This window comes from Chelonoidis abingdonii, chromosome 2 (assembly GCF_003597395.2).
Source record: "Chelonoidis abingdonii isolate Lonesome George chromosome 2, CheloAbing_2.0, whole genome shotgun sequence".
NCBI lineage: Eukaryota > Metazoa > Chordata > Testudines > Testudinidae > Chelonoidis > Chelonoidis abingdonii.
In genome coordinates this window covers 1,652,496-1,665,485 of record NC_133770.1, presented here as the reverse complement: position 1 = coordinate 1,665,485, position 12,990 = coordinate 1,652,496, and the positions used below count along the sequence as shown (strand labels likewise).

Here is a 12,990-nt window from a genome sequence, read left to right as displayed (position 1 = left end):
CTGACTGCAAAGTGGGGGTGCAGAACCCTATGGCTTCCCCAGGACCCCGCCTGGGTGGGCTCGCTGTGGGAAGCGCATGGAGGGGCAGAGGATGCTGAATGCTCCAAGGAGAGACCCAGGAGGTGAAGACGTGTGAGCTTCTTGCCCTGAACAAGTCTGCTCCAAGGGAGAGAAGGCTCCCCAGAGTCCTGACTGGCTTTGTGGGGAGCAATTCCAGAGCATCGCCCGGGGACTCCGTGACATTCCCCCAAAAGCTTGGGGTAGCCAGGCCTTGAGGACTTTCAGCTATGGGAGCCTAGGGGTCTTGGACCCGCAATGCCTGGGCCCCGCTGTCACCCAGCATGCTGGCTCCATTGGGATCTCATTCCCTTTGCCAGGATAATCAAGATCTCCCCCCTCACCCTCCCAAGTTACTGGCTCTGGCCCAGCTGCTGGATCCCCCTCCCTCCCCAACAGCTGCCTCCCCCTCACCCCACTAGCATCTCAGGGCCTCACCCAGGGCCCCTGCAGCCAACAGGGCTCTGCACTGGCTTGCACCCTCTCTGGCTCACACCCAGAGTTGGGGGCAGCTCCATGTTCTTGGCCACCCCAAGCGCGGCAGTCAGGCGACCTTTGGCGGATTTGGCGGCGGTTCTGCGGGTGATCTGCTGGTCGCGCGCCTTCAGTGTACCCAGCGCCAAATTGCTGCTGAAGTCGCGGGACCGGCAGACCTCCCGCAGGCGCCCCGCCGAAGACAGCTTGACTGCCGCCCCCCACGGCTTGCCACCCGCTTGCTGCGCTGGTGCCTGGAGCCGCCCCTGCCCAGAGTGAACATGTCACTGGACCTGCCTGGAGCTGGGGGACCACAGGAAGGGCACCAGGAGCTGCTGGAACAGCTGCAGTCCCACTGCCGTGCGCCCTCGTGAGCTGGCCTCCCGCAGGGATGGAGGGATTGGTCTGGGACCCCCAAACTAAAGTCATTGGCTACAGGTTATCATTCATTTATTGTCTGCTGTTCTGATTAATTAACATGTCATGTATAATCATTGTATGTAGGAGAGAGGTACATAGTGGTGTCCCCCAGGGTCTGTACTGGGCCCAGTCCTATTCAACGTATTCATAAATGATCTGGGAACATAGGCAGCAGGTTGTATACATTTGTGGTGCTCAGGTTCCAGGAATATTCAGGGCCGGGTGCCCTGCTCCAGCAATATTTGGAGCTGGGTCTCTCCCCTGGCCCTGCCTGGATCGGGCCCCGGCCCCCGCGGGCCTCCCCCCTGCCACGTCCCTGCCTGGAGCAGGTCCCAGGCCCCACGTGCCACCCCTCCCGCTGCGTGTCCCTCCCACCGCGCCACGCGCACTCTCCCTCCTGCTCCCGGAGTAGAGCGATTCCCGGCAGAACTGCTGTCTGCTGCCCCAAGGTCCTAGTGCCTGCCCTTCACTAATGGCAAGACAGGCTGCCCTTACTGTGCCCTAGCCCTAAGCCTCTCCAACGCCCCAAACCCTCATCCTCAGCCAGAGCCCTCATCCCCCTGCACCCTGATCCTCATCCTCAACCAGAGCCCTCTTCCCCCCGCACCCTAATCCTCAGCCACAGCCAGAGCCCTCATCCCCCTGCACCCTAATCCTCAGCCCCAGCCAGAGCCCTCATCCCCCTGCACCCTAATCCTCAGCCCCAGCCAGAGCCCTCATCCCCCCGCACCCTGATCCTCAGACCCAGCCCTGAGAACCCCCACATCACGAACCCCTCATCCCCCTGCACCCTAATCCTCAGACCCAGCCAGAGCCTTCATCCCCCTGCACCCTATTCTTCATCCCCAGCCGGAGCCCTCATCCCCCCACACCCGAATTCTCATCCCCAGCCAGAGCCCTCATCCCCCTTTCACCCTAATCCTCAACCCCAGCCAGAGCCCTCATCCCCCTGCACTCTAATCTTCATCCCCAGCCAGAGCCGTCATCCCCCAACACCCGAATTCTCATCCCCAGCCAGAGCCCTCATCCCCCTGCACCCTGATCCTCATCCTCAGCCAGAGCCCTCATCCCCCTGCACCCTAATCCTCAGCCCCAGCCAGAGCCCTCATCCCCCCGCACCCTAATCCTCAGCCCCAGCCCTGAGCCCCCTCCTGCACCATGAATCCCTCATCCTCAGCCCCACAGCCCTCACCCCTGCACTCCCTCCTATCCCCAAACTCCCTCCCAGAGGGTGCACCCCCTCCCCTTCCAACACACCCCTTCCCACCCCTAAACTCCCTCCCAGAGCCTGCATCTCTCACCCCTTCCTATGCCCCCACCCCCAGCCCAAAGCCTGCACCCAAACTCCGTTCCAAAGCCTGCACCCCTAACTCCCTCCTGCACACCCACCCCCTGCCCCAGCCCGGAGCCTGCAGCCAAACTCCATCCCAAAACCTGCACCCTGCACCCCTCCGGCATCCTAATCCCCAGCCCAGGATCTGCACCCCAGACTCCCCCCCTCAAGCCCCCTCCCAGAGCCTTAGGCAGGTGGGGGCGGAGTTGAGGGGGAGGGTTCTGGGCACCACCAAAATTTCTACAAACTTTCCACCCATGTCTGGGAAAAGGGGTAAACAGTGAGGTGGCAAAATTTGCAGATGCTAGAAAACTACTCCAGATAGTTAAATCCCAGACAGACTGTGAGGATCTACAAAAGGATCTCACAAAACTGGGTGCCTGGGCAACAAAATGGCAGATGAAATTCAATGTTGATAAATGCAAAATAATGCACATTGGGAAACATAATCCCAAATACGCATATAAAATGATGGGGTCTAAATTGGTTGTTACCACTCAAGAGAGATCTTGGAGTCACTGTGGATATTTCTCTGAAAACATCCACTTAATGTGCAGCAACAGTCAAAAAAGCGAACAGAACATTGGGAATCATTAATGCAACCCTTCTGCCCTTCTGAGTTGGCAGCAACAAGGGCCGGGTTCAGTATCCAGGGGTTCCATTCCAATAACACAATGCAAAACTGGCTCGAGCCCCCACCCAGTGACCTGGGATACTTACATACCACACCCCCGGGTGCCTCTAGGAGGCAATACTTCCCCTCTCGTAAGCACGGAGTCTGAGTGTAGCAAAATCCTTTTAATAAAGGAGGGAAACAATGCGGCATCACATTGGAGAAACACCACAAACAGGATTATAATACAAATCATAAGCAAAACCCCCACTTCCAAGTACTTTTGGCAATGTCCCCCTTTCCTCCTTAGGGTCCCCAATCACCCAAAGCCCAACAACCAAAAGTCTCTGGTCAGTGCCACCCCCTCCCAGAGTTCAAAAGTTTATCTGCAGAGTTTTAGCCCTCTCCCCCCAGCCTGTGTGCGAAATGGGGAGGGGGGGCCCCATACAGGGTTTGGTCAGGCCCACACAGAGTGGTAAGGGCGCACCTTGCATGGGCCAAGGCCCACTGCTCCACCCTCCGTTGGAGTTGCTCTGCTTGCAGCCTCTCACCACGAACAGCTCCACTTGCCACCAGCTGTGGGCCGCTCCTCCAGCCAACCCATGAGCCCACTCCAGCAAATCCCTGCAAACGCTCCACAGGCTTTTCCCAAACATGCTGCAAACTGTGTTCCACTCTGCCAGAGCTGCTTAGCGATCCCTTAGGTCCCTCTCAGGCTCCCCCCCCACTAGTGTAGCACAGCAACCCTCAAGTGCTCTCAGTTGAGTAGTAATCCAACAGCTCTTTAGTGATTTCAACTCTTAGTAGGGGAGCCCTAGTGTTGCTGGTGCACCATGTGCTCCCCAAACATGAATTCAGCTACGGCAGCTTTAAATGTGGGACTCCTAATGGAATCAAAAATTAGCTCTACTCCTCTCGTTCTACAAGTGGAGAGAGAAGGATGCAATTGGTCTTTTGTTCCAAGGCGGGGGGCGGGGTGGGGGCAACATACCATCAGGTACACACCACCAGTCCCAACCTCTCTCAATTCACTGGGTTTTGGAACCCATGTCCCTTGTCTAGCAAATGTCACTTAATTAAATTATATTGAGACATCTCTGTCATAAAGTCTGTCCCGTGGTTCCTCATTCACATAATCAGGTGGGGCAACACTTTTATTTATCCTCCGCCCCAATAACAAAGAACCATTGAGGGGGATCCCAGAGCTGTCAAAAATAAACCCATCCCAGGCTGCCTTGTGTGCCCATGCAAATATTTAAAATTCCTTTCCATACTCCCCGTAAATTTTACCACCAGATGTCAGGGTAGGCCTCACTCTGCTGTTACATTAAGAAAGGGATAGATAATAAGACAGAAAATATCATATTGCCTCTATATAAATCCATGATACGCTATATCTTGAATTACTGCGTGCAAAATGTGGTCACCCCATCTCAAAAAAAGATATATGGACTTGGAAAAGGTTCAGAAAAGGGCAACAAAAATGATTAGGGGTCTGGAACGGCCTTCCGTATGAGGAGAGATTAGTAAACTGGGACTTTCTCAGCTTGGAAAGGAGATGACTATGGGGGAATACCAATGGAAAAAGAGATCTATAAAATCATGACTGGTGTAGAGAGAAAGTAGATAAGGGCATGTTATTTACTCCTCATAGCACATGAATTGGGGGCCACCAACTGAAATGAATAGGCAGAAGGTTTAAAACAAACAAAAGAAGTATTTCTTTACCCAATGCACAGTCAACCTGTGGAACTCCTTGCCAGAGGATGTTGTGAAAGGCCGAGACTATAACAAGGTTCAAGAAAGAACTAGATATAGTTTTATGGAGGAATGACGTCCATCAATGGCTATTAGCCAGGATGGACACATGGGGTGTCCCTAGCCTCTGTTTGCCAGAAGCTGGGAATGGGGGACAGGGGTTGGATCACTTGATGATTCCCTGTTCTGTTCATTCCCTCTGGGGCACCTGGCATTGGCCACTGTCGGAAGACAGGGTACTGGGCTAGATGGACCTTTGGGCTGACCCAACCTGGCCACTCTTATGTATAGAAGTATAAGACTGATCAGTAGTCAGAAGGGATAAGTACGTATTCCGTATCTACGTAAGTAGGGATGAAACACAAGGCCTGTAGTCTGAGGCCTGCAAGATTTTAGCTTGGCTATTTTAGGGCTTGGAACCAAGAAATGCCAACATAAGTAAGTGACCGAAGAATAACCCAATGCCCTGAGGTTGTGGAAAAAGAGGAACCAAGTGGTGACATTGCGAAAAATTAGATTAATTTTAAATCACAAAAATGCTGTAGAGGCCCAACTGTCTCCAGCATGTGGAGGCCTGACCCATGGGATACAGGTGGTGCGTCCATGCTAATGAGAATAAAGAGAACCTCCACAGCCCATAGAAATCGGCGTCCCTCAAGTCTCTAGGAGACACCAGACCAATAGGAAAAAAGAGAGTTGACACTGTTATGGCCATGTGCGGAATGTAGGTCTAGGCAGAATCTCACTATAGAAAGGGAGTGCCCAGAGCGGGAAAATTGGGCTTTCCATGGGAAAACCCCAGCAGGAACCATCCCTCTACTGGTGATCGACCCACAAGAGACCCATCGGACCCTAAGTCTATCCAGGAGGGTGCGAGTATAACTGTATTTGTAACTAGTGCATAGGTCTGTATGGAATTTCGATGTAGCCTGGGTAACTTTCATTGCAAGTTTAATAACACTTGTCAAACAGACAGACAAGTCCTCATACCTGAGACTGTGCATGTGGTCACTACCCTCGATCTGTCTGTCTGCCTAGAGGCTGGAACTTGGAAGCAAGTAGCAGACGTGACTTTGCCTCTATTAAGCTTGAAACTGTAGCCACCGTAGAGCTGGAGCCCCGGTAGTGTAATACCAAAATTCACACTTGACCCAGCCCCTCTCCTGGCTGCCAAGTACCCCCTCCCTGTTCCTGCCTGGCATGGGAGGCAATGGCTCTCACCCACAAGGAGCCGCTTTTTGCGAAGCCCCATTTCCCAGGCCCCCAAGGGATCAGGGAAGTGGCTTCCCTTCTTTGCAGGCCCCCCACTGCCAGCTGCCAGGCCCAGGGGCTGACCAGAGCAGGTGCCCCTCCCACCCCGCACTGTGTTCAGAGATGGAGCAGGACCAGTGACACCACCAGCGTCCCAACCTTGTCCACCTGCAGACGCCAGGGGCTGTTTGACTCAGAGCCGCGATGGCTTGGACTCCTCTTCCAGTTCTGGGGGTGATGCCCTGGGTAACATGCCGGCCGCATCTCCCCACAGCGGGCTGTGTGTGCAGCACAGACGGGCCAGGAGCTGGGGGGCGAGGGCAGGTGACAGGAGCAATGGGTTCTGGGTGCCAGGCACCGGCACAGAACGGGGCATCACCTCACTGGCCATGGCAAACTGCTGGGTGGGACCAGGTGGAACCAGCTGCAGCAGGAGCTGAAGTACCAAGGATGTTCCAACCCTCCTCCTTCCTTCTGCCTCTGGGGGATCCAGCATCACTCACCTGTGCTGGGGGCATCTCCCCCCAAGATCCCTGATGTGTGGCCCTTCCCCTCGCTCCACCCTAGAGACAATCTCCACATGGCTGCTCTGTAGCCTGGCACAGGCGAGAGAATCACATGGAGCTGGCCCAAGATCTGCTCTCGGTTACAGCAGCTGCGGCCCTGGCCTTCCAGAGCAGCGGCTCTCCCCTTTCCAGACCACTGTCCCTACTTCAGAAGTCTGATTTGTCTGGCGCACCCCCAAGTGTCACCCCACTTAAAAACTACCTGCTCACAAAATCAGACATAAAAGTACAAGAGTGTCACAGCCATACTGTTATGGAAACATTGCTGACTGTCTCCTTTTTATCATAGAATTCTAAAATAAATCAATTGGAATATAAACATTGTACTTCCATGTCAGCATATAGCGCAGTATAGACAAGTCAGTGTGGGATATTTTAGTGTGTCCTGACTTTGCTAGTAGCCTGTTGTGTTGTAAAACTAGGCAAATCTCTAGCTGAGTTGATGTAGCCTCTGGAAGAGCCTTGCACACCCCCTGGATGAGAGCCACTGTTCTAAGCAATCCAATACAGGGGGTAAAAGAACGGGAGACCCCAGGAATACAGCCAGCACAAGGGTGTGTGAGATGCTGCTGCTAACGAAGGGCCGGGCAGAGATCCTCATCCAGTGAGGTGACCAGTGCGTAATTCTCCTTCATCATGTCCCAGTGCAGCTCCCGCTGTCATTCTGCTAACGCTGCCCACTCCTCCAGGGAGAAACAGACCGCCACGTCCTCGAACGCCACCTGCAACAACAAACGGCTCGGCTCAGCCTGCCTGACCTCTGCACCAGCCATGGCCTGGGGTCCGCTCCGTGTTTGTGTGAACGCACGGATCATATGGTAACAGTCACATTCCTAGGGGCCGGCTTTGCCCCACTCACCCCCACACTGCCAGCCCTGGGGAATCCGGACAGGCCTGCCCCTTCCTGGGTTGCAAACCAGAACAGCCTGTGCCGGAGCTGGCCACGTCTGGCATGGGCCAGGGAGGCTCATGATCCCCAGGTGCACAGGGTAACCCCCCCCACCGCTGCACCCCCAGCTCCCCACCTCGCTTCTTGCACCGGACTCCCTGTGTCCCTACCCGGGCGGCCCCCACAACCCTGCCTGCCCCAATGGGTGCTCTCCAGGGAGGAAGAGAACCCAGCCAGGCCTGGGCTGCAGGTTCCCTGTGGGGCTGTCTCTGGGCCGAGCCCCCCACACGCGGGGGAGAGCCTGGGCACCCCACTGCTCTGGCTGGATAGAGGCTGCCTGCTCGAGGGCCTCACAGCCTGGCACAGTCCTGGAGCTTGCTCAGCTTCCAGCGGGGGCCCCCAGGGCAAACCCCAGCAGAGAAGTGGAACTTTGCACTGCCCCGAGCCCGCTCCCTGCAGTCTGGGAACAAGCCGCAGCGAGCTGGGGTGGGACAGGTGCAGTGTAGTAAACAGCTCCCCGTAGTAATGTGCAACCAGTAACAGTTATTGATATGTATAGACTGTAAGAAACTGCCATTGTGGTAAACTGCTACCTGATGTAGCAAATGCCTACATTTGCACCATAATCTATGTGAAATTGCTCCGCGTAGAAATGTGCCATCTGTAGCAGTGAGTGATACGTATAGATTGTAAGAAACAGCTGTTGTAAAAAGATGCTACTTGATTTTTACATACTTGAAAATTGTTATGTTTCAATCTTCCCTCATAGGTCACGTTCTCTAGACTTTACATTCCCCCCGCCCCCCACCCGCCCTTCTCTGGACTTTCTCCAGTTTGTCCACATCTTTCCTGAAATGTGACAACCCAGAACTGGACACAACACACACATTGAGGCCATAACAGCGCAGAGCAGAGCAGACATCCCAGAGTGATGTTCTTTTTTAGCAGCAGCAGTGTTACACTGTTCACTCATATTCATCTTGTGGTCCACTAGGAGCCCCAGACCCCTTTCCGCAGTGCTCCTTCCTGGGCAGTCATTCACAAACTTTATCAGTGTACCCTCTATGCCATTAGCTCAATCATTGATTAAGATTTGGAATAGAAACTTATCCAGAACTGATCCCTGGAGAACCCCACTCGTTACGCCCTTTCAGCCTGTGAATCACTGATAACTACTGTCAGAACTGTTTTCCAACTAGTTTTGCCCCCATCTTATTTTAGCTCCATCTAGGTTGTATTTCCCTAGTTTGTTTATGAGAAGGTCATGCGAGACAATATCAAAAGCCTCACTAAAGGCAAGATAGACCATGTCAACCACTTTGCCCATCCACAAGGCTTGTTACCCTGTTAAAGAATCATAGACTCATGGACTTTAAGGTCAGAAGGGACCATTATGATCATCTAGTCTGACCTCCTGCACAATGCAGGCCACACAATCTCACCCACCCACTCCTGTAGCAAACCCTTAGCCTATGTCTGAGTTATTGAAGTCCTAAAATCATGGTTTAAAGACTTCAAGGTACAAAGAATCCTCCAGCAAGTGACCCATGCCCCATGCTGCAGAGGAAGGCAAAAAACCTCCAGGGCCTCTGCCAATCCGCCCTGGAGGAAAATTCCTTCCCGACCCCAAATATGGGGATCAGCTAAACCCTGAGCATGTGGGCAAGACACACCAGCCAGCACCCAAGAAAGAATTCTCTGCAGTAACTCAGATCCCATCCCATCCAACATCCCATCACAAGCGATTGGGCATATTTACCTCTAGTAGTCAAAGACGAATTAATTGCCAAAATTAGGCTATCCCATCATACCATCCCCTCCATAAACTTCTCAAGCTTAGTCTTGAAGCCAGATATGTCTTTTGCCTCCACTGCTCCCCTTGGAAAGCTGTTCCAGAACTTCACTCCTCTGATGATTAGAAATCTTCAAATAATTTCAAGTCTAAACTTCCTAGTGTCCAGTTTATATCCATTTGTTCTTGTGTCCACATTGGTACTAAGCTTAAATAATTCCTCTCCCTCCCTGGTATTTATCCCTCTGATATATTTATAGAGAGCAATCATATTCCCCCGTCAACCTTCTTTTGGTTAGGCCAAGCTTTTTGAGTCTCCTTCCATTCCTCAAATCATCCTAGGAGCCCTTCTCTGTACCTGCTCCAGTTTGAATTCATCCTTCTTAAACATGGGAGACCAGAACTGCACACAGTATTCCAGATGAGGGCTCACCAGTGCCTCGTATAATGGTACTAACACCTCCTTATCTCTACTGGAAATACCTCGCCTGATGCATCCCAAGACCACATTAGCTTTTTTCATGGCCATATCTCATTGGCGGCTCATAGTCATCCTGTAATCAACCAAAGCTATCAGGTTGGTTTTACATGTGAGACTGCTTGAATTAGCTACATCAGATGGCCTTTTTTAGCAAAGAAGGACGTGTCACTGATGCAGGTAGCACGATTACGGAGAGCATTTTCACACACACGTGTGTAAGAAACCGCAATCTGTAGGGATGTGCTACTTGTTACACTACTATATATGAGATGAAGCAAATTCCTACAGGTAGCAGTTTCTCACACCATAGGGATGTGAGATGCTCTCTGTAGCAATTTGCAACTTGTAGCAGAGAGAGAGTGAATTCTTACCATTAGCAGTTCCTGAGAGCTGCGAAGGGCTGCACATGTGGACGCTCAGGTAAACAGTGTCTCATGGCCATCTAGCGGCTTTCCCTTACAAGCCACAACACAAGGTTGGAGAACCCCTGGCCTAGGACAATAAGCAAACCTACTCTGCTATTTTCATTAGGAGCAGAAGAAACTAATGCTGACTGCTGCAGTGGGAACAATGCGATGTGAACAAGCATCACACGATCTCTCTCTGGTTAAAAGAGCCTTCTGCCTTTGTTGAATAATTGAGAGTCAAGCTGTATACAACAGCATGTGGAAAAACACTAAGGGCTGGACTAAGAGGCGAAATAACAGTTGCAAAAATGCAATTCCCAGCGGTGGATTGACTCCAAACCAAGTTTTGACACTAGGCCACAAAGCCAGTCGGAGTGGAAGTCAGATGATCCAACAGAATAAACTTTTGCTCTAAAAATGAGAAGAAAAAATGAGAATTAAAAATTTAGGGAATCCCAGCAGCAGATAAAACAACTTGGAACTGCTCGGAGACTCTTTGCAATCAGGTACAGTGAGAAGGGATTCGTTGTTTCTGAGGGGATCTGTGTAAAATGTTTCATTATTTGGCTTGGCTACATTGCAGCTGTGCAGCGCTGGGAGTTACAGCTGTCTTCGTACAGCTGTGTAGGGAAAGTGCTGCAGCGTGGCCACCCTGACAGCGACCAGCGCTGCAAATGGGGCCACACTGCAGCACTGTTGGGAATGGTGCATTATGGGCAGCTATCCCAGCGTTCAAGTGGCTGTAATGTGCTTTTCAAAAATGGGAGGTGGGGTAGAGTGTGACAGGGAGCGTGGGGGAGACAGAGAGAGTGGATTTTTGGAGATGACACTGTGTCAGCTCCCTGCCTTGCAAGTTCTAAGGACTGGAAGATACACAGCACCAACCTTCAATCATTTTAAAAGTTTTGACCCCTTCCTCCACCCCTCTCTCATTCACTAAATGCAAATAGCCTTCAGACCAGATAAGCAGCTGCTCTAAAACGGACTCCCCCCTCCCCCCAGCCCTGCTGCTTCTCTCCTTAAACAAACACTATCAAGCTGTGAACATTCCAAAGAAATCCCCCTGCCTGCCTCTGCTGGAGCAAATGAGCTGTGTTTGTTTTTTACATAAGCAGCTCCGGGAGCCTGGAGTTCCCAACAAAACAGCAGAGTGGCTGAACAGGCATTCTGGGATACCTCCGAATACCTCGGAGGCCAATTACAGCCCTTTTGGTGGCCACACTTGCAGAGCAGCACTGCATCACCAGCGCTGCAATCCTTATACCCGAGGCAGAGCAGGAGGACAGCCAGCGCTGCAGCCAGGGAGATGGAGCGCTGTATGTGCCTTGCAAGTGTGGACGGTAAGTTGCAGCGCTGGTGGTGGGTTTACAGCGCTGCAACTCTCCAGTGTAGCCAAGCCAAGTCTCAGGGATTCTCTATGTAACCCTTCTGCCCCTCTGAGTTGGCAGCAACAAGGGCCGGGTTCAGTATCCAGGGGTTCCGCTGCACCTCTAGGAGGCAATACTTCCCCTCTCTCAAGCACGGAGTCTGAGTGTAACAAAATCTTTTTAATAAAGGAAGGAATCAATGCGGCATCCCATTGGAGAAACACCACAAACAGGGTTATAACACAAACCATAAGCAAAAAACTAAGCTCCAAGTATGTTTGGCAATGTCCTTTTCCCCTGAGGGTCTTAAGTCCAATCACCCCAAAGTCCAACAACCCAAAAGTCTCTGGTCAATGCCACCCCAGAATTCAAGAGTCTATCTGTAGAGTTTATACCCCCCCCCAGCCTGGGTGGAAAATGGGGGGGGAGTCACCAGGGTGTTAAGGGGCACCTTACATGGGCAGCAGGGCCCTGCTCCGCCTCTCCTCCCATTAACTTATAAGCATGCCACACCATTCACGCGCAACAGCTCCACCACACCAAGCTGCGGCTGCTCCTCAGACCGCTCCTCGTTGCAAACTGCTCACTCCCTCAACCTGATCCAATGGGCTGCTCTAAACTGCTCACTCTGCTGCACTGACCTAGTCTTCAGACCCCCACTAGTTAACACAGCACTGAGTGAGCTCAGCATCAGCTCTTATGTAGGCAAGCCACGGTGCTGGCACACTATGGTCGCAACATATTCATGCTCCAGCAGTCTCTAGTGACTCCTAATGAATCAAAATTAGCCGCTGCTCTTTGACAGTGAGAGAGGAGGTGCGCTAATTAGTGTTTCCAGACCCTAAAAGGGGCCATAGCATCAAGTACACATTCAGTCCCCACCTCTCTCTACGTCCACAAGGTTTTGGAACCCATCGTGCCCCTGGTTTTATTAGCAAGTACCATCCAACTTGAGTTGAGAATATTGTCATCACAAGCAAGTTCCCACAGACTCCCATTCACACAATCAGATGGGCTGACAAACTTTTTCTTTCACTACCTGTCCCCAATACCACAAGAAATTGGAAGCGCATCCCAGAACTGGTTAAAATTTCACATTATCCCAGTGCTGTGTGGTTATGCTATAGTGCTGGTTGGTAGTGCCAACTGGAAATCCTTTCCAACACTCTCTGCAATTCACCAACCAGGATGTCCGGGTAGAGCTCATCCTGACTCTGCTTACACCTACCCAGGCAGGATAGTTAACCGCAGCTCTACACTTGCACTGGCTCAGGGTGTAAGAATAATAATCCCACCCCCACCCAGCCACACACACAGCACAGCACGACAGCAGAGTCTGAGCACTATTCAGGCTCCGCCCAGGTCCGAGCGGGGTTACAGCTGTGGCTTGGCACCCTCATGGCCATGGCTATTGAACTGTTGTAGATGTCAGACAGAGCCCTCAGCCGCGATAGGATCAGACCGAGGAGCCGGCAGTCAACCAGCAATCGATGGGGGACCGGCCCGACGTGGCCCAAGGCTGAGGTGCTGCTGTGGGGGGGAATGGAAAACCAAGCCACATTTGCACAACCATCTATTGCTG

General features: G+C 52.3%; 1 protein-coding gene across 1 annotated transcript in view; it reads left to right on the top strand.

Annotated features, from left to right (window-relative positions):
* The window catches only part of LOC116818212 (transmembrane protein 176B-like), a 39,593-nt gene that overhangs the window by 10,187 nt on the left and 16,416 nt on the right, over nt 1-12,990 (top strand). Inside the window, exon 2 of the mRNA XM_075063416.1 lies at nt 10,491-10,547. Within this exon, the coding sequence (XP_074919517.1) occupies nt 10,491-10,547 (57 nt within the window). The remainder of the gene's footprint in view (nt 1-10,490; nt 10,548-12,990) is intronic.